This window comes from Sorex araneus, chromosome 10 (assembly GCF_027595985.1).
Source record: "Sorex araneus isolate mSorAra2 chromosome 10, mSorAra2.pri, whole genome shotgun sequence".
Lineage (NCBI taxonomy): Eukaryota > Metazoa > Chordata > Mammalia > Eulipotyphla > Soricidae > Sorex > Sorex araneus.
Window position 1 is genome coordinate 55904277 of NC_073311.1, and position 22583 is coordinate 55926859.

The 22583-nt window shown below is 39.0% G+C and overlaps 1 protein-coding gene across 2 annotated transcripts in view; it reads left to right on the plus strand.

The window, feature by feature from the left end:
* Window positions 1–22583, plus strand: part of PTPRO (protein tyrosine phosphatase receptor type O) — a 237310-nt gene that overhangs the window by 120452 nt on the left and 94275 nt on the right. For both annotated transcript variants that reach the window (XM_055118637.1, XM_055118636.1), the window contains exons 2-4: window positions 5337–5610; window positions 18846–19004; window positions 21897–22049. In XM_055118637.1, coding sequence (XP_054974612.1) covers window positions 5337–5610; window positions 18846–19004; window positions 21897–22049 — 586 coding nt within the window. The remainder of the gene's footprint in view (window positions 1–5336; window positions 5611–18845; window positions 19005–21896; window positions 22050–22583) is intronic.

The window sequence follows — 22583 nt, forward strand, 5'->3', positions numbered from 1 at the left end:
GAGCTCACAAAAGATGCAAAGGGTCCTTTCTAAATCTCCTGTGCACTTGTGTTGGTGAGCTAACCGCTCTCCTGTTAGCTGGCATCGGGATTTAATTAACTGGTGTCGCAGTTGGAGAGCACTTGGTGCCCATGGGGGGAAATGTGACTGAACTCATCTATTCCGAAGGAAATGATCGCGAACATCATCACACATTATCTTTCAGTAAGTGGGACAGCTACACTTCCACGAGCGTCTTTCTGAAGTGAAACCATTTTGGCAAAGGTCAAAAAGACGGATGATGGAGAATGAACGATTCAGGTCAAATTATGTTCATCTGTGCTTTCTCTGATGAAAATGAGCAGAATTACCCCGTCAGGAACCTCTGTTTTTCATAGCACACCAAGTCCGAAGAAAGTGACTTGCTTTTCAAATCCATCTGCTCAGTGTGCTATTGAGAACGCATGGATTGTGTGCTTGCTGCTGGTGTGGGGCCACTTCCTCCTGCGCCAGTCATCACCTGCACTGTTTTGTGCGTCTTCCAACTGCTCAGCACGGTGGGACCCCAACTGTTCCCATGGTAACCGTCAGCTGAGCAGGTTAGCACAGGCTGTCACACACAGACACCATAGAAAAACAAAGTCCCCAGCTCTCACCCAGCAGGCCCCAGAAAGGAGGAGCAGAGCACTGATGACTGAGCAGATGAACTGAGAGTCCAAGTGGCTATTGCACTTTATATAAATCTTGGTATTAGTGGCCCAAAGAGATAACAACTTCTGAAACTTACACAAGGAAAAATCAACAAGATGACAGAGACTCTACATTCTGCAATAGCAATTCACTCTTGTTTTCTGGAGGAGATTCTAAATAGTGGGCTTGGGGGTAAATAAAATACACTTATATTCTTGGTTCCTCCATAAAAGCCTAATAAGTTTTACTACTCCCATAATGTACTTGAAGCAGCTCAGGCTCAAAGAATGAAAATGAGAGACAGTAACTTAAGCGGGATCTGATCTCAGGTCTGCCTGACTTGAAAATTTCAGATTTTCTTTTTTTCTTCTTTTCATACTCCATTCTTCTGGAGCATCTAGGAGACTGTGAAGATTTGTGCTGAGGGAGTTCACCATCAGTTAAGGAAGAGCACAAAGGTAGCATTTGGAGAAGAATTTTGGTTCCAGAACCTCACAATTTTGTGACTTCAGAATAATAGAAACTATGCAGTAAAATCATTCCTTTGAGTCTCAGAACCTCCACTTGCAAAATAGAGCAAACTTCAGAAACCCTCTCATTTCTTATTATTTCTTATTTTCCTCATTTCTTATTATTGATTGCTTTCATCAATGACTTGAGACAACTGAAGGGGATATTTTCAGATCCAATAAGAAAATGTATCTGTAAATATTTATAAAATGTTACGATGAGAATATAATTACTGTCTCATAACTCCCACAGTGTCTCGGCACATCTTATTCTTCCATTTATAAATGCCAGGTTGAGGGCTTTTCCTTCCATGATTCAGCATCATTTGAACCCTGACACTTTCCCTCCTACATAGAACTAGCTGCTCCATTTTCTGTGGGTATGAACAGTTAGTTCTCTTGTATTAACCACGACCTTTGGTTCGAAGTATTGAAGGCTTGCTTAGACAAGCTGGAATTTATTCACCAATGTTACCCAAATGCAAAGTCTGGTCATTGAGACACCAAGATCCAGAGCCTCTCCCCCCAGGACTATCTACACGGGGAAATGTTTTCAGACTCAGACATCGCCAGCTTTGTGTTAGTCCACCTATTCTTGAAAGCCAAGGCAAAAGAGTTCCTTCCTACAAGTTCCTAGTCTAAACATTCAAAGGATACCATTTTGATTTGCTGACTTAGTCCACATGCGTTTCCCTTAAAATTCCTCATGGAGAGGAAATCAGATACTGGAATTTATCCAGAGAGAGTCAAGATGCCTCCTACTCCACCCAGAAGTAGGATTCCCTAATTAGTGACACCCCCCTCCCCATCAAGACCCTTCTGGACTTGATTGTGGGGGTAAAAGCAGTGATTCAGATATAAAGGAGATAGCTAAAAAAGGAATTATAGATAGGCGGAAAAAAACACAGGGATGAACCGAGCTGATTTTCACATCTGTAACATTCAGGCTAAGTTACAATTGTGTGTTTGAATCTTTCACTCAGCCTCGAGTTTAAAGTCTTATCATTCAGGTGTCCCCTTACCACTTGTCTTGCCAACACTTCTCGTGATCTCTGGCACTAAGTTAGCACTGAGCTAAAGTGTGGTCATTGTTGAATTAATAAACGCATGATTCTCTGATGCCCCATGGATAAAACAACCAATGAGTATGGGCACTTGCGCTCAGTGAATGTTTACAGAGGCTATAAACTTAAAGGTCATTAAGTGTTTAAGAACAACTAAACACCTTTGCAGTACAAGCAGTATTTATGGATTTCATACATCTTGTATTTTTAGAAAAAATATTTAATCCCCACCAAAATGCTACTCATCACTGAACTACTCCAAGCCTCTAATGAGAAATATGAAAGGGAAAAATTTGCGGGGAGAGATCAAGTTCAAAGTAAGAAGCTGCAGCAAAGACAGATGAGTTCAGCCTGTCAGAATAATAAAACTTATTTTTCTGGACTGGTGAAAGGGATGAAAGGGGAAACATTATGTAACATTTTCAGAGAAAGTCTGTCCCAGATTTGAAAAATAATAGGTAATAGTTGATGTAATTTTGGAGGCAGCAGAAGACTCTGAGGTTTATGATTGGCTGTTTATGTGAATAACTCCTCCTTTCCATATGCCAGAAATAAATCCTGTCTTCTTCCTTTTTAGCATAAATTCTTATGTCTCTAGTAACTTCTCTCCCCCAACACTGGCTAGGAACAGGTGACAGATTCTGGCCCCCACTTCCTTGCTAAAGCTAAGTACTTGAACCTCTAACTCAGGACAGGACAGATCAGAGGCATAGATCATGAGGATCCTAGATCTTCCCCTGACATCAATTCGCTCTGTGTGACATTGACACCACTTTCCTCTCCAGTGTGAAAAGAGGGTGTTGGACCAGAGAACTTTCTATATTAAACTCCATCAGCAAAGGAAATTTCACTGAAAATATTTCCACTGCAAGGTCACCTACATCATTCCCTCATTTCCAGAAGGGGGAAAAAAAAAGTTAAAGTTTTCCTGCATTTTCAGCTAAGTACATCGGTGGTGGCCTTAACTAAGTGTTCCAGATCCATTTTTATGACTTGTCACTCTTCTCTCTTGATCTGCTACTCAGCAGAGATGCCAAACCTGCGCAGACATCCTCAACTTTCTCCTGAATCTAGATTTCAGGAGAAGATGCATCCAAGAGAAAAGAAATTGCATAGATGACGTTTCACACAGGTGATCTGCTGAGATCACTCAAACCTTGACTGCCTTCTTATTGGTCCCCTGACAGACTCACCTGCCCTGATTTCCTGGGTGTAACCTAGGAGCACCTGGGCAAGTGGTTGCTTCATGACTGCTACTTGCATTAATCCTATCTCCTAGACCTCAACTGGGTGGTACCAGCCAGGTAGTTCCGGCATAGGGCCAGTAAGGACTCCAACACTCTGTGGTGGCACTTAAGTGGGTCACTGGTAAGGAGCCCAAACTAGAGACCACAACACCTCAAGCAAAGGACTTCATCTCTCCGAGCCTCTGTTTCCTCAGTTATAAACTTTAAAAAATAACACCGGACTTCTGAGGTCAGAGAAGTAAATGAAATGATTAAGCTTCCAGACTGCCTGCCATGGCATCTGGGCCATTGAAAGTCTTTGACAAGTTTCAACTGTTTTTGGTGCCACTTTCACTGAAGTGAAATCTGGGGCTCAGTAAAATGAAAGAACTTAACCAGGACACTTGATGCCCCGAAGATAAAAGCAGCAGCCAGTGGTCTCAAGTGCGTAAGTCAGGTAGCTGAAACACTAACTCAGCCGCTGGGGTCTGGAAAGAGATCAGGAAGAAAGAGCAAAAATAAAGGATTCTGGTGATTTTTCAGGACTATTGATAAGCATTGGTCTGGAGACTGGGAGATTTCACTCAACCAGTTGTTGAGTGAAACAACTGGTTGATTACGGGGTTACGGATTCTTAAGTGAAGAGATGGACAGAGGCACACACAAGACAGTGCAAAGGCAAAAGGAGTTTTATTCCAGTTAATTGGGTCAACTATCAAGAGAACAGAGTGTTCTCTCGATAGCGACCCTGACTCCCAGTAGCAAGCAATTTATATAGGTTTTGATTACATACGCAGTGTATGTCTTATTGTTTCAGGAAAATCTTACTTAGTTACCAAAAAGGATATTTGGCAAGCGTCTAGGGCATGTGTTGGACTCTGATAGGCTTGTGGTGGCTGGGTACATTCTCTGTGGCTTCTGGCACGTTGTGATTGATTGAGCCCACTTGCTGAGGCCAGGAACTTTCCAGGTGGATCAGGTTGGCTAGTTACACATTGTTTGATTTATGGGAAATTGAAATTGTTTCAGTTTCAGGAAATGAACCTGAGGCTTACCTGATTTTTCTCATTTCTGCAGCCTGTCATAGCGTCAATTTTGCCCTTACATCCATGAATACCCACCATTGCTTAGGGGACAGGAACAGGTTAGAGATTGTAACTGTGTGTGCTTCAGCCCTTTGAGTTATCTCCTCAGTCTGTGGACAGTGAGTGAAGAGAATTATCACAGATTTCTAGGTCCTGACTTGTTTTACTTTAGAACTGACAGGTGAGAAATGAGAGAAGGAGCAATTGTTTTGGAATATTCTTCTAGATTGTTCTAGAAATACCACAGCATTCCTCCTTCGAATGTAAAATAAAATGCTTCTTCCCACCAGGAAAATCCTTCAGCACTGCTAGGACCAAGATTTCTCTGGGACTGTATTTCCAAGTTGTTTTCCTTTTGTTCATTCTTTATTTATGTTCACAGTTTTTATTCCATGTTTATTCATGGTTTACAACATAAACCATGAGCTAGAATCATCTTCTTTGGTGGAGAACAATCCTCAAAGTAAAACTTTGAAAAGATCATGAATCTTAAGAAATTCTCTCTCTCTCTTTCTCTCTCTTTCTTTCTCTGTCTCTCTCTCCTCTCTCTTTCTCTCTGTCTCATGCTTTCTCTTTTTCTCTTTCTTGCTCTCGCTCTGGCTCTGGATCTGTCTGGTCTGTCTGTCTTTGTCTTTGTCTTTGTCTTGTGTAACTAAAATAAATCTATTTTATGAAAATACTTATCACAAAGTTTAATTGGGGAAAAAATTATCACAGCACAATCTTACTGCTAAGGATGTGAATTTGACCTCCATTTCCTTTTCTCTCTCTTTTTTTAAACAGAATGCTGCAACATTCCAAGTAACTGTTCAAGATGACAATAACATCGTTGTCTCTCTAGAAGCTTCTGATGTCATGAACCCATCTTCTGTATATGTTGTGAAGATAACGGGTGAATCAAAAAATTACTTCTTTGAATTTGAGGAATTCAACAGAACTTTGCCTCCTCCTGTTATTTTTAAAGCCAATTATCACGGCCTTTATTATATCATCACTCTGGTCGTGGTGAATGGAAATGTGGTCACCAAGCCATCCCGATCCATCACAGTGTTGACAAGTAAGCATCATACATAATCTTGTCCTCTCTGTTCCTTCTTTGTTATGTTCTTGTGGTTCTCACTGAAGATGTTCCTTCCACATACAATAGCAGGAAAAATTGCCATGAAGTCAAGTGACATAGATTCAAAGTTCTGCTACACATAATAAATACAATATGTTGTCAACGTTCCATGTATAACAAAAACTTTGTTGAACAAAACTCTTTTGTTCAACAATCTCAATCAGGTTGTATATTTTGAGACTGAAACATTAGACTTGTGAGTGAATTACATAATTTTCTGCTCTGTAAATTTACGGGCTGATTACAACTAAGCCTGCATTTTTCAGAACACTTTCTCATGTTTAGAGATTTGGTTTCATACAGGAATGTATGGTAATAATTTAGCCTGCTCAAACTCAGCTGTACATTTTTGTTCTTGTTTTGGGGCCACACCCAGCTGTGCTCAGGGCTTACTCCTGTCTATGTGCTCAGGGATCATACTGCTGTGTTCATGGGACCATATTGGGTGCAGCGGGATCATACCCAAGTCAGCTGCATGCAAGTCAGGCATCTTACCTGCTGTACTATCTCTCAGGCCCTGCTTTTTTATTTGGTTTCGTTTTATCAACTGTACATTTTTATCTAAGAGGAAAAAAGATTTCATGATCCTTTGCTATTCCCTATATCACCCCCCAAACACTTCTGGCTTCTGCCCGAGAGAAATACCAGTATAATAAAACAAAACAAAGCAGTGGCATTTGAACTTTCAGTATTTCCTGCCTTAAAGGGTTAATGTTGACTCTTGAAAATTTTCAGGAGTAATTTTAGCTAACCATAACTTTTACTTCATTCTCTGATGTTAATGCCTAATCTCATGGTGAAATGCGACTCTATTTTTTATGTTGCAGAAAGGAAGGAAAATTGTTATCTTAAAGATGTTATATTTTATTACTAGAGAAATTCAATGTCCCGGCAAAGTTCATTTTACTCATTTCTCTTTGGTGCAATTTTTTCAGTGACTTCACATTTTAAAATGCCAGCTATATGTGATCATTCTAACTACAATTAAGGAAAAGTACATTGTGATATGTCCTTATCGCAATGAAAAGGAAAGAGAAACACCAAGAACCAAGAACCTGGAATCAAGCTAAAGGACACATTTTTTTTATCACATCTGTCAAATTAATTTGAACTTTTTCTTGGCTGAGTTCCACAATAAGTATTGAGTCCTAAAACTTTGAAATGGCACAGACCCAAGACCTTTAAGGTTTGTGGGCATAATGAACATATCTAGTACCTCTTGAATTAAAAGAAGTCATGTGGTAAAATGCTATTTGAACAAGTTTTAGAAAAAGAGAATTGGGGAGTTTTAGATCCAAGCCACAGTTCGAGACATACAATGACTATATTGATACTATCACTATCATTATCACTATCTTCCTATTGATCATCGATTTGCTCGAGCAGTCTCAGTAACGTCTCCATTCTTCCTAGCCCTGAGATTTTAGCAGCTTCTTTACTCGTCATTCCCAATGGTGCTGCATTAGAGGCTCTTTCAGGGTCAGAAGAATGAGACCCATTATTGTTACTGTATTTGGCATATGAATACACCATAGGGAGCTTGCCAGGCTCTCCCATTCGGGCAGGAAGTTCTGGGAAGCTTGCCAGATTCTTCAAGAGGGAGACCTAGGCTATAAGATGTCTCCACATGCTTGGAAGAGCCTCATGCATGAAGTAACCGGCAGAGGGACCCAGGTGTGCAGGACTCGGGGCTGAGATCTCCAAGCCTGCTCAGATCGGGACTGGGCCTCCTTCACCCAGATCCCCCATTTTCCAGTAGCTAGGCAGCCCCACCCACAAACTGCCCCCCCCCCCCGACACCCCTTTGCCATGTAATCCCATCAATGGCCAACATCCAGAGACTAAAACCAAGCTCATGGAAACTTGATACAACTCCTTGAAACCAGAAACTGCTTTACTCACCTTCCTAATTTCATAAGCACCCAGCATGAGCCTTACAACTATTAATAGGCTGCTTCAATTTAGATGAGCAAGTAACAGAATAAATTACTTAATCTGTTATTACTAATTACTTATTACTTATCAGAAAGAGGGAGGAGGAGATTAAGATACAAAACCAAATAAGACTATGACAAAGAGTGCTGACTCCACATTCATTACCATTACTAGTCTCCCCACTCAGACAAAACTGGAAGACTCAGCCTTTTAGCTAATGAATCAGAAAGAATTTGGTAAGTAAATAAATGCTCAATGGTTTCGAGAACATCTCCTGGATATTTTAGCATATGCTGTGAGCTTCAAAACTTTTCTTGAAAAATATTGAAAATATGTGTTCTTTCTTTTTCAACATGTGGGATTAGCAGTGTGTGGCCAGATGCCCCAAAATGTGGTAATTTGGCAGAGGTAATTTTTGTTATTGATGTCTAGGTAAGTGTTGTGGTCATGAAAAAACAGAATATGCAGGTTTCAGTTGCTTCAAAATTGTTTGGTGGCCCCAACTGTGTTCTCTTACCGTGGGCTTTCACGTGTTTGCATGTGTGTTCTATGCCTCATTAGTTCATTGTAAAAGTGTTATATCAACATCTGACCTGATTTTCAACCAATTTGTTCTAATACTGATTGATACCCACGTGTCTAATTCTGTATGTGTAAGCAGATATATTTATTTCTATTCATTCATGTTTTACCTATTTTGAAGTCATGTTGTCACACCATTAGGTGCAAATTATTTTAGGGTTTCTGTCTTTTCAGTGGCCTGCTTATTTGCCCCATGCAAAGTTCCTCTTTATGCCAGTCATGTGCCTTGTACTGGACTTTTGCTTGTCTGACAGCAATGTAGGCTTTCCTGTCTTCTCTGGCTAAGTATTTTCATACGATTATTTCATCCTTTTACTTTCAACCTACCTATGTCTTTCTATTTAAATGGATTTATGGGAGACAGCACAAACAATTATGGAAATGCATAGACAATTATGAAAATGCAAGCTCCTGTCATTTCTATTTCATGTAGTTATTTATGTGGTTGGATTTAATTTCAATCTGCCATATTGCTAGACTGCAGGAGGCTTGGGGGAGGGGCATGGAGTCCGTCTAGTCTGTTCTGTAGTGAAACTATGTTTGAAGTGTGAGTTACTTCAAGTGACCATAGATTTTAATTCTACCAGCAATGTGTCAACAGTGGTAGTAGGAATTCCTGAGTGTCCCCAGTACCTGCAGAGTTTAGCAAAACCTGAATTCCCAGCCCACTCCAGAATGTGCCTTCCACTAGCACAGGTTGGGTTGAGATAGGGGTGGCAGGGATTTTTCCCAGGTCCAGACTCAGATTTAGGCCACCCTATGGTCCTTAGTGGGACATCCCCACACAATTCTGCCATTTTCTCTACTCTACAAGGTCAATTCTAGCCTTCAACTATGGAAAACCTGAGAGCTTCCTGCCTCTGCCTAGTAGTGGTTCATTTTTGCTTTGTTTTGGTGTCTCACTGAGGGTGCAAGAGAGTTCCCTGTCCACTCTCAGGAGCAGCATTTGTTACTTCTACCACTCCCTCAAGAAGGGGGCAGAGAATGTCTTGGCTTAAGAACTGGGAGGAAACACATCTCTGACTCTTCCCAGGGCCTAATGCTTCTGATTTACATTTAAGAATGACCCAAGGAAGTGAGTGACTATTCTCCAAGTTACTGAGAGATACCAGTTATTTCATGCATAACTCGGATCTTCCTAAATTTAGGCAGAACTCTCCATGACATTGAAGCTAAAAGCATCCTTAAGGACGAAACAGCACTGGCCATGCAAGTGGAAGCAAACATGAACAAATGGGATTACATCAAACTAAGAAGCTTCTGCACTTCAAAAGAAACAGTGACCAAAATACAGAAAGAACCCACAGAATGGGAAAGAATATTTACCCAATACCAATCTGATAAGGGATTAATATCCAGGATATACAAGACACTAATAGAATTGCATAAGGAAAAAAACCTCCAACCCCATCAAAAAATGAGGAGAAGAAATGAACAGAAGTTTCCTGAAAAAAGAAATACAAATGGCCAAAAGGCACATGAAAAAATGCTCCACATCACTAGTTATCAGGGAGATGCAAATCAAAACAACAATGAGATATCATCTCACACCAACAGAGACTGGCACACATTCAAAAAAACAAAAGCAACCAGTGCTGGCATGGATGTGGGGAAAAAGGACGCTACTTCACTGTTGGTGGGAATGCCAACTGGTCCAGCCTTTCTGGAAAACAATATGGACAGTCCTTCAATAATTAGAAATTGAGCTTACATATGACCCCGCAATACCACTTCTGGGAATATATCCCGAGGATAAAAAAGAGCACAATAGAAATGACATCTGTACCTATATATTCATTGCAGCACTGTTCACAATAGCCAAAATATGGAAACAGCCAAAGTGCCCTAAAACAGATGACTGGTTAAAGAAACTTTGGTACATTTACACAATGGAATACTATGCAGCTGTTAGGAGAGATGAAGTCATGAAATTTGCTTATAAATTGATAAACATGGAGAGTATCATGCTAAGTGAAATGAGTCAGAAAGAGAGGGACAGACATAGAGGGACTGCACTTATTTGTGGAGTATAAAATAACATCACATGAGGCTGACACCCAAGGACAGTAGGTACAAGGGCTAGGGGGATTGCCCCATAGCTGGAAGCCTGCTTCATGAGTGGAGGGGAGAAGGTAGATGGAATAGAGAAGGGATCACTAAGAAAAGGATGGCTGGAGGAACCAGTCAGGATGGGAGATGCATGCCGAAAGTAGATAATGGACCAAACATGATGACCTCTCAGTGTCTGTGTTGCAAGCCATGATGCCCAAAAGTAGAGAGAGAGTATGGGGAATATTGTCTGCCTTAGAGGCGGGGTGAGGGTGGGAAAGGGGGGTATTCCGAGGATATTGGTGGTGGGGAATGTGCACTGGTGGAGGGATGGGTGTTTGATCATTGTGAGATTGTAACCCAAACATGAAAGCTTGTAACTATCTCACAGTGATTCAATACAATTTTAAAAGTTAAAACAAACTGGGCTCTTCCTTGCCTCCTTGCTTCTGATGAGCACCTGATGAGGCCCAGGAGCAGAGACAGAGGAAGGGGGTGGGTTACCCCTATGCCTGGAACTCCAGCTCTCCTGAACCAGTGGCTTGGAACTTTTGTATGTTGTTCTACATCTGCATTGTTCGGTACATTGTCCACTGGGTTTAAACTTTGTTTCATTTGTTATGCATTTTGAATTTAATCTTTCTACCACAGGATTGGAACAATAGCACAGTGGGTAGGGAATTTGCCTTGCACACAGCCGACCTGAGTTTGATTCCCTCTGAAAGAGCCCGGCAAGCTACTGGGAGTATCCCGCCCACACGGCAGAGCCTGGCAAGCTCCCCATGGCGTATTCAATATGCCAAAAACAGTAACAAGTCTCACAATGGAGGCATTACTGGTGCCCGCTCGAGCAAATCGATGAACAACAGACGACGGTGCAGTGCTACCACAGGTAGCTAGAAGCCAGTTGTGGGACAGAACCATTCTAAACTGGTGTTTCTGAATCCATCCAAATCACAGTTGCATTCTTTTCTTCTCTTTTCATGGTTCCCTCCTGTCCCTGCAGCTAACAGTCAGTTGATGTGCCCTTCGCTCTGCAGAGGGGCTGACCCCTCTGGGGATGATTCAGCCTTTTCTTTGAGTGGGGAGTAGCTCTGCCTTGAAGCTTTTTATGTCTTAAATGGAAAAAAAAAAAAAACCTTGCATTGATTTCTTAAGAGAAAAAAAAATCTAATTTATGATTTCCTTGGTCTCTTGCCTTCCACTCCATTTTTGAAGACTCGATTACTTGATCATGGATTTTGAAAGCAATAATTGGATATGAAGACAAGGATCGGAGATAAATGCACAAATATTGGGGACATTAAGTGTGAGGTGACATTTGGGTTTCAGCTTCTCTCTTTTTAAGAAATAAGAGGGAGTTGAGGAGCATACTGACTCAAAGTACGTTTTTAGCTCTAATGGAGGAAATTCTAGTGTGTCAGTGAATGATGCACTTTTTCCTTCTTTCCTTAATGGAAAGCTGTTTTTGAAACCTTGGAAAGCATTTGCAGTATCTACTCCCAGAATTCTCTCATTGTTCTCAAAAATAAAAGAGCATCTTTATTGGAGTCCTTGGTTTTGCATTAGATGCCAGTACCGATGAAATGAGCAGTGACACAGCCATCAAGCCTGGAGGCATCCTTGGCTATTTCTCTGCAGTTGTTCTAGTGTTTTCTGGTGAAGATGAAGAAGAATGCCAAAGATGTCACGACATGAAATCAAAACAAACATGCCTCTTGGGCAGTGCCAGAGTTTGCTCACTCTTAGGCTCTGATGTCTATTAATATTTAATCAATTGAGGCTCTACGATACATTGAACACACTTGAAAAAGAAGAATGACTTCTTTATGCTAAAATGATAAATGAAAATTGTTGCTTGAAAATTAAGGTACAGGAGCCAGAGCGATAGTATAGCAGGTAGGGCACTTGCCTTACACATGGCAGACCCAGCTTCGATCCCTGGCATCCCATATGGTCTCCTAGGCACAACTGGGAGCAATCCCTATGCACAGAGCCAGGAATAATCCCTGGGCATCTCCAGATATGCCCCCCAATAAAGAAGAAGAAAATGAAATACTGTTCTACACCTGCTTACTGTGTCCTGAGACATTAGAGATTAGTGGTTGCAAATAGTGCAGAATACATGAAAACACAACAGATATTCCTTACAAATTCTTTATAGATAAAAATATTTGAATTTTTCTTTTTATTTCCTCAAGAAGTCTGGGTTGGAGAACCTTGGATTGGTGTCTTGAAGAGCCCAGGATGCTACTTGTGCCCCCAGCAGCATCTTTTATTTAAGTCCAGCCAGCCAGAGCAATCTAAGCAGAACCTCCCATCAGTCCCCAGTGGTACCCAGCACAGGGGCCCTGCCTTCTTCACCATGCCAGCTGCACACTCACTTTTGTTCTTCATCTCCTACCTGCATTAGTTAACTCCAGAACTTCATCAAACTTCCTATTTGTCATTTGTTACAAACACAACAAAGGTAATTAAGAAGCCTGAAATGGTCTTCCACTGGAACAGCACTTTTCATTATGTGGGATACCTGATGAAGAAAAATGATCCTTTTAAGTGCCATTTAGAAATAGGTAATAAAAGAACAAAATGGGAATTTAATAGCAAAATTTATCGTAAAAAAAAAAAGAAAATCCTTACTTGGTTGTACACTCTCTTGTTCCTACCTGAGCAGAAAGAAAACCAAAAATACATTTTGAGGCTTTAAAATAAGATGACTGCCTCTATGAATTGGAAGCAAAAGGGAATTACAAAGGCAGATAAAGTCTGGGTTCTCTGTTCTCTGGGTAGTACAAACTGGGTATGGGGACAACCTCCCCCATAATAATAAGTCAAATATTCACAGAAATTTTAAAACACATGCACACAAATAAGTGAAATGTTTATAAATAGGTACTCAGTCATTTCAAATAATTTAACATTTGATCAAACTGGATGAAAATAATTTAATTTATCAGATTTAAAATTAAGTAATTAAAAATGCAATAGAACAAACTGTTCATGTACAGTTAAGTATTTAGAAAATTAAGTATAATGGTACAGTTATTTTATACTCACAGATGTAAAGTGAAGGAAGAACCAACTAAGTTTGGAATTCAAGAAAAACACAATGAACAGTCTCAATATTTGAAGGCAAGATTATGAACATTTCCAAGATTTAAGGAATGATTGGCAGATCATTCCATTTATCCAGAAAGGTGATTTGAAAAAGCAAATGTGCCTCTCTTTTGGTGGAACTGCAGATTGTCAAGAATAAATAAAACATTTTGAAGTTTTCAAAAGAAAAAGCTCAGTATCTGCAAAAGAATACACACTAAGCTGACAGCTTTCTCCTCTGATGTCAACGGAACAATATTTGCAAAGTACTGAGGGGGCATCTGCCTACTTGGTGCATGATGTCGCAAAACTACAATAAGCCTAAAGACAGACATTCCCATTATGCAAAACTAGTAACTCATACTCTCACCCAAGTTATCTTTTAAATGATGTGATTCAGAAAAAAAAAAAGTCCAAAAGAAAGAAGCACAGTGGGTAGGGGGTTTGCCTTGCATGCAGCTGACCCAGGTTCGATTCCCAGCATCCCATATGATCTCCTGAGCACCGCCAGAAGTAATTCCTGAGTGCAGAGCAAGAAGTAATCACTGTTCATCACCGGGTATGACCCAAAAAGCAAAAACAAAAAAACAAAAGAAAGAAAATTTCCGAAAAAAAGAGAAGGTCCAGAAGGAAAGTGCAGGCACAGTTTTAAAAGGCCAATTAAAATATGGGATATGAGATTACCAGGGGGTTTCATTACAAGTAGGAGGCGAATGTGGATGTGCAGATCTAGATCAAATATGGGAGCCTACAAGACTCTCGTCTCTCTTTTCAGCAGACTCCACCCTGTTGAGGCTGGGGGTCTGGATCTTGGCTCTGGAATCCCACTTCTCTCTGCTACTTCCTGCTATGGACTTACAGTTTATTTCTCGGAGATCTGGGATGAGTAGATGGATTGGTTAGACTTCCTGTTGGTAGTTGAACTGACTGGGGAAAAGAAGCCTTTGAGTAGTTAAATCTTCTTTGGAATTAACCAGAGAGCTACAATGTTCCTGGCTTTGTTTGTAAATATGATATTTGTGTTACCTATAGTAGGAAGATCAAAGATGAAACAAAGTGATTGTCTAATGCCAATAGGATCAGCATCTTTGACTTCAGTCAAGTGGAGGTTGGTCACAGAGATACACAAAAAAACATAAAAGGAGATAAATAAACATGATGGAGCTATGACATATGATACAAACAGCTCATACTGCATGAGCCATTGCTTTTGTTGACGAATACACATACAATAGGTACTGTTCACACAGTAAACCACCCTTAAAAATACAGGTAAAATTGTAATAATTTAATCTTCTATTTTTTTTCTCCCTGTTGTCCCCTATATCTAAAAGGCCCTAAAGAGTCTTATTCTATGCTTGCCTGGTACCAGCAGGAATTTGTCACCAAATTTGTTTATTTTCTGTTGTTCTAGCCTCCCCTGGGCCCATTTGCAAATCATTTGCATTCTTAGGCCTAAACTATTTTACCTAGGGCCATATCCCAGACTTGGGGTTTTGTGTTAGGGGGACAAATTCCTACAGATATAATAGAAGCATTTTAAACAGCTAATAGAAAACAGGTTCTACAGAGATGAGATCTCAATATTAGCAGCCATCTGGAAGACTTCCTAACTTTGTGAGAGGTATTCATTTAGTCTTTGAGAAAAATCCAGGAAAGATCAAAGTTTTACTGGCAATGTTATCCCTATTTGGGTTTCTTTACTCAAAAGCAAAAATAGGTATGGAATCTAAGGAATGAACTGAAAGATATTTAGCCAGTGGTGGGTACCTCAGCTATTAACTGAAATGAGTAAGTCAAATGTTGGTTTCTTGTGTTAACTGAAACTGAAAATGAGAAAGCATGACATTCTAGCTAAGACTGTACTTTCACATAGGCTGTATAGATAGTGTCTAAGAGTCCTCTAAAATGTGAAATTTTGCATCAAAATTGCTGACAATAGTTGTATCTGGACCACATTATTTTAAACACTTATTTTGTCAAGAAAAATGAACCAGTAAAACTCCTTCAGAGGGTGGGTCTGTTATTCCAAGTCATTAACTAAGGAGATAAGAGTAAGGGACACAAATATACATCAACCACAGTTTTGTTTTTTCTTTAATGAGCAGTTAGAAATTTTTATGAAGGAGAGGTAAGTGGCTTTTAAAGCCCTATAGAAAGTAATTTGATTGATACTATAAGCTATATTTCTCAAAACACAGGATGGTTTATAGTCTCTTAACAGAACAGCATGCACTAAATTCTACACACACACACACACACACACACACACACAATGATCTCATGAGCACTGCCAGAGACAAAACATATTTTCTGTTACTGGTAACACTGTAGCACTATTGTCCTGTTGTTCATCGATTTGCTCAAGCGGGCACCAGGCTCTGCCATGCTGGCAGGATACTCTCGGTAGCTTGCCAGGCTCTCTGAGAGGGACGGAAGAATCAAACCTGGGTCGGCTGCATGCAAGGAAAACACCCTACCTGCTGTGCTATTGCTCCAGTCCTGACTGTTACTGGTATGTTGTGAAATTAAATCTTTTTGACTTGGATAAATGAAAGTTAAACGCGGAATCTGAAGGCCTGACGTTCCCCATCTCATCCCCCTAAATCCACATCACAGACACTCTATTAGCTTATTCAACCCTCCAGGTGAAGTTAACTTCTCAGCTGGCATCTTGGGGCCTTTTTGGATTTTGGGGGTTTTTTAGCATTATATTTTATTTATTTATTTTTAATTTGAACTGGAGTGATAGCACAGCAGGTAGGGCACTTGCCTTGCATGCGGTCAACCTGAGTTCGATTCCTCTGTCCCTCTCAGAGAGCCCAGCAAACTACCAAGAATATCCCACCTGCATGGCAGAGACTGGCAAGCTCCCCTTGGCGTATTGGATATGCCAAAAACAGTTACAACAAGTCTCACAATGGAGACATTACTGGTGCCCACTTGAGCAAATCGATGAACAATGGGACGACAGTGCTACAGTGCTGTTTTTAATGTATTTATTTTTATTGAATCACCATAAGATACAGTTATAAAGATGTTCGTGGTTGGGTTTCAGTCATACAATGTTCTAACACCCATCCCTCCATCAGTGTATATTTCTCACCATCAATGTCCCCCACTTTCCCTCCTGCCACACCCTACCTGTCTGGCCTGCCTCTGTGATGGTTGGAAATGATGACTCTGGGTAAAAACTGTACTGAAAGTAATAAAGGAACCAACCGGGAGCCTTTATGAAACTGACACTGGGTTCCCCTCCTGGCTGGGTCCTGGCAGCCTCCACGCAGACCTCCACCCTCTCAGCAGACCCACCTCCCTGTCGCAGACCCTCTGCTCTCTGCTTTCACTGGTTGATGTACCTGAACCATGGGGCTGTGATAGCTCTACAACACTTGTCACACTACACACATTCATATCAGTGACACTCCTGTCACTAGATGAAGACTGGAAGGGGAAGGAAAAGAGAGACAGAGCTTGATTCTGAGAGACTCCCATGGGGGGCTAGCTAGAAAGATTCAATCTCAGAGCATAGGAAACACAACGGGAAAAGCACATCGAAGCCCACAAGCTCAGTGAATGAAATAATAGCAAAAAAGGCTCTACCACTACCAGGCTCTCAGAAAATGACTTGCTTGTTGAGATAGTTTAATGAGCTCAAAGAAATGATGGCATAGGTAGTCAAGCAATGCATGAGACTGGAAATGAGAAAAGTAGACAGAAGTGACAGAAATGAAGACTACGGTAGGGGAGAGCAACAACTCTATAGAACCTGTAAGCTGAAGAATGGTAAAATCTGAGGGAAAAAAAAAAGGTCAAGATCCGGGATCTCTAGAAAGCAACTGAAAATGGGGGAGGAAGACTGAAAACAAATGAACAGTACACCAGAAAAACTAAGGGATGCATTCAAAAGGAACGAAATAAAAATCATTGGAGTCCCTAAAGACAAATTTAGTGAAGGACCATTAAAGAAACCATAGATACAGTTGAGAAATGCAGTCATCCAGATCCAAGCCGTCCGAAAAGTCTCAGCAAAAAATAGACCCAAACAGAAAAACACATTGTACTTGGAATGATAAGAGACCGAGGCGGAGTACAGAAAGCAGCAAGATCAGAAAAAGAAACTTAGATACAAAGAGTCTCCCATAAAACTTGCAGAAGATCCTTCAAGTAAGACTGCACAGCAAAGAGAATGGTGGGATATAATAAAAGAAACTCCGTGATGAGAATACCTCACCAAGAATACTCTACCCAGTGAGATTATCATTCAGTTTTGAAAGAACATTGCAAAGCTTTATGGACAGCCAACAGGTTAGGGAATTCATAGCCTCGAAACCAGTTTTGTGAAAAAGCATTTTAAAAACTTTGTTAAAAGACATTTTGCCATTGATTGTGGCATTTTGCCGCCGAATATGGCATTCACTCATGGCAGTTTTGCCCTTTACTAGATTAAAAAATGTCTATTTACTTCCATCTGGCTAATGATATTTACTTTTCCAATATTGAATTAATGTTTCACTCATATTAAATTTTCCATGCCTATTCAGGTGAATTTTTGCATCAATATTTTTATTATAATGTTTTACTTATTAATGCAGTCGCTTAAGTATTCTCTATAATATATTTTCTAAAATAGTATTCCGTTTTTAAGATAAAACAATTTTTTATACTTTTATATTTAGATTTCCCTTTAAATATTTTTAATTCTCCTCTCCTCACTGTTACTAAATTTTATTTGTATGGTTTATCTATTTTACATGAATTTTAAAATATATTAACTTAGAATTATTCATACTGTTCATTTTTAAAATTTGTATACGTATAAAAAAGATAGTTTTTGAAGAAATTATAATCTATCATTGATTTACACTGTTGTGGAATTTCAGAGGGTTAGTTTTATTCATCTATGTGTGTGTGGGTGCCACCATCTCCACAATAAAAAAAAATTACTATCATATGTGGAAAAGCAAGGGAACAGCAAGTAACCAAAGGCATCAAAACTGGAGATTTTCCATTTTACAGAACTAAGCTTACCTGAGAGGGGAAGAATAAAAGAGGTTCTTCATACACTGTTGGCCCTCTGGTGATGAGTGTGGTGTTGTGATAATGTATGCATGAAAAGGAGAATTGGCAGTATTATAAATCATGATACCTCAGTATGGTAAAAACAAGGAATCTGGAGATGTACACACTCACATATTTATTAAATTGCCTCTAGAGAGTGATTTAAAGTCATATATTACTTTTATCTGTTGAATGATGATATTAATATTTGTTCTTAATCTCACAGTTGCTGCAAACAGCAAACGAAAAAAGAATATTAAAGTTTTCTGAAAGACAAAAGCACCCTATCAAATGTAATTTTGTAATTATTGCAAAGGGTAACTCTTGAGTACTGAATTTAGCACTTGTCCCAAATAATAATGATATGTGTTAGGTTGTGATCGGTGTAAGCTCTGGTATTTCCAAGCACTGATAGTCTTTCACTCTTCCCTCACATTCTCTCTCTGCAGAACCTTTACCTGTCACCAGTGTTTCGATATATGACTATAAACCTTCCCCTGAAACAGGAGTCCTGTTTGAAATTCATTATCCAGAAAAATATAATGTTTTCACAAGAGTAAACATAAGCTACTGGGAAGGTAAAGACTTCCGGACGATGCTATATAAAGGTAAGGGGTAAGAGGGAGACGGAAGAAATGATGACTGTCATATTCCACATGATCTTTAGCCAAATGGTCTCAATTTTTGCTCCAGAGAGATGTTAAAATTCATTATTTTATCTCTAAGATTACCACTAAGATAGTTACTGATTCATGGAAATCTTGCTATGAAAAGTCTAAGTATATATGTTTTATTAGGCCGAAATTGTAGGCCTTTCATACACACTCAGCCATTTTACTTATTAGTCGTTTTTGTCAAGGAAAAATGTCTGGTGCAATACATTTTCCGTAATTTCAGACTTGGGCCAGAGCAATAGTACAGCAGATAGGGCAACAATCCCCAACATCCCAGATGGTCCCCTGGGCCCCACCAGGAGTGATTCCTGAGCACAGAACTAGGAGTAATCCCGGAGAACCAATGGGTGAGGCTTTGTACCGCCCAAAAATCAAACAAAAAAGAAAAATTCAAGATTTAAGTTGAAGGCATCTTTCTCAACCATTTCTTTCTGGGTGTGTTAGAAGAGCAATTCTAGAATGGGAAGCCCGAGGGAAACTTTTCACAAAGTTTCATTCAGAGATGGTCCAAGATTGCTCCCAAAAGCAAGAAAAAAGAAAAAGAAAACCGATTTCTTTCATTCTTTCATGTATACTTATGTAAATTACCAGCTAAACTATTTTCTTAAAACATAAGAATAGGTTTTACTGTTTTTACAGGCTTCAGAGGAATTGGAGGGGGTGGGGCTCAGAGAGAAGAGAAACAAGAGACTTGATATTTCAAAAGAATCCAATCAGCTTCTCTGGAAGGCTCTCTGGAGAAGGGAAGGAGGGCTGGGAGGTGTGGGACGTGAGAGAGAGAGAGAGAGAGAGAGAGAGAGAGAGAGAGAGAGAGAGAGATGACAGAGAGGGCATTCAGCTATAGAAGAGTGAACTGAAGTAGAGAAATTAAAATATTTTCAAGTTATAACACCGTAACATTTCTTTTCAGGAACATGAGTATGGGTGTAAATTTGACTGGTTATAACTGCACTTATGCATTGAGGTAGAAGATCATACATGGACACCTAAGTCACAGTTTCCAGAAAGATGTTGCTTTGATGCACTTTTTTTTTTTTTTTTGCTTTTTGGTTTTTTGGGTCACACCCGGCGATGCACGGGGGTTCTTCCTGGCTCTGCACTCAGGAATTACCCCTGGTGGTGCTCAGGGGACCATATGGGATGCTGGGAATTTTTTTCATGCATGAATTTTTTTAAAATGAAATATTGTTTAAAATATATAGTCATGGCTCAGAAATCAACCCAAAAGACTGGAGCACATATTCTATGTCTGGAAGCCCTAGGTTTGATATCCATAACTGTCTAACTCCCTAACACCTCAAGGACTGCTCCAAATAAATCAATTAAAATAAAATACATAGTAAATTTGTAGCAAATATCTTTATAATTTAAAAACATTGGGGGGGGGCTGGTAGGGCTGGAATGATAACACAGTGGGTAGAGCGTTTGCCTTGCACTCGGCCAACCTGGGTTCAATTCTCAGCATCCCATATGGTCCCCCGAGCACCACCAGGAGTGATTCCTGAGTGCAGAGCCAGGAGTAACCCCTGTGCTTCACCAGGTGTGACCCAAAAAGAAAAAATTTTAAAAAAAGAGAGCTGGTGGCATAGCTCTTTGGGAGAATACATGCTTTGTATGCATCGAATTGTGATTCAGGCCCTTGCGCCCCACCCCCAAAAATGCACATTTAAAAATCAAATGAGCATAGACTCAATGTTTTGCTTCTTTTATTTTCAATAAAAACATTACCTGCTGATTGATTAATAGGACCTTATTTGTTTACTGATCACATGCAAATGCAAATTCGTAAGTGATTGCAAAATGAACACTGGAAATCTTGTTAAGTCATGAATTTTACCTAAAGAGGGAAAAAAAGAAAAAAAAAAGCGCTGCCACAGACGCAGGCTGGAGGTCTGGGAGGAAAACTGGCAGCATTGGTGGATGGAAGTGGACACTGGTGAAGAGATCAGAGGCTGAACATTGTACCTCTAAAATTCAATCATCAATAATTTTGAAACTTCTCGGTGATTCAGTGTTATTTTTTAAAATAATGAATTTACCCAAAAAAGTCAATTATTCCTAATTATGCCATTTTAAATCAATTGTTCTTTAAAATTACTTTAGCTTGTAATTCAATAAGTATTATAGTTATCCTGTTTTTCTTATTCCTTCCTAATTTGCATTACATTTATAAGCTTATTGGATTTTTTAATATTTTCCAGATAAAGTCCAAATTTTTATTTCCTTTTACCCTTTCCTTTTTTTTTTTTCAAATAAGTCCTGCCAGTTGGCAGGTAACTATTATAGTTCTAAAGTGGGCTAGTTTTTTACTAGAATCCTACAAATTTAAAAATATAAGATTCAATATGCTATAGTTCAATTTTTTAAATATTTGTGAAAGACATACTTCTTAATAAATTTATCCAAATCTAAATAAATAAATAAAGCAGGCTAGTTTTTACAATCAGCCTAGTGAAAAGATTTGCAAAATTGTTTTTAAATCATAGAGCAATAAAATACCTTAGAATTTTATTTTAAAATAGCCTAGCTTAACTCAAATCTCCCCAATTTCTTTGTGTTATCTTTTTCTCACAGTATATCAAATGTTCTGATAGTAAAGACTTAACTCCAAATTGTATTAGATCTTCTCAGCATTTGTTGAATTATAAATCTTTCAGGATTAAGCCTAAAGATTCGTCTTATCAATATTTTAGTGTTGACCACACCAGAAGTTGAAGAAAATATTGTTTTCCAGATTTAAACAATATTTTTTATAATTGTTTATAGTTTCTTAGAAGTGTGCAGCATTTAGGAGATCAAAATTTTAATGTATTTTTATCTTCTCAGATTTCTTTAAGGGAAAAACAGTATTTAATCACTGGCTGCCAGGAATATGTTATAGTAATATCACTTTTCAGCTGGTATCTGAGGCAACTTTTAATAAAAGTACTCTTGTAGAATACAGTGGTGTCAGTCATCAACCTAAGCAACATAGAACTGGTAAGTCTACTGAAGAATTAAAAATTGTGAAAAAATGTAATTACATATTGTATATTATGTTCTCTAACTCAAAGAAAGATTCATTTAGGGCTAAGAAAAATATATTTTAGTAATATAAAACAAATATTTATCAATCTAAAAGGAACTGAGATAGTTACAAAATTATGTCAATATATAAATATATCAATATAAAACCAATATAAATTGGAAATACCAATATACAAATTTATATTTTTTGAATTAAAGTAGTACATGATACTTAAGTTACTTAGGTAACTTAAGTAACTACCAAAGTTACATTTATATATTAAATTACTTATATTTAAGTAACATAAACAAATGGACAAAAATTATTCTATAACATGGTAAAATGGCCATGTGAGAGAAAAACAAATAGTAGATATTCTAATAGAGATGATCAGATTATTAAAGAAAAATACTGGGATTAGGCTGTATCAAAAACTGCAGTGCTTAATGTTAATAGCATCACTAATATAAAGTACTGTTGAAGGATAGTTGGATGAATGGATTAGC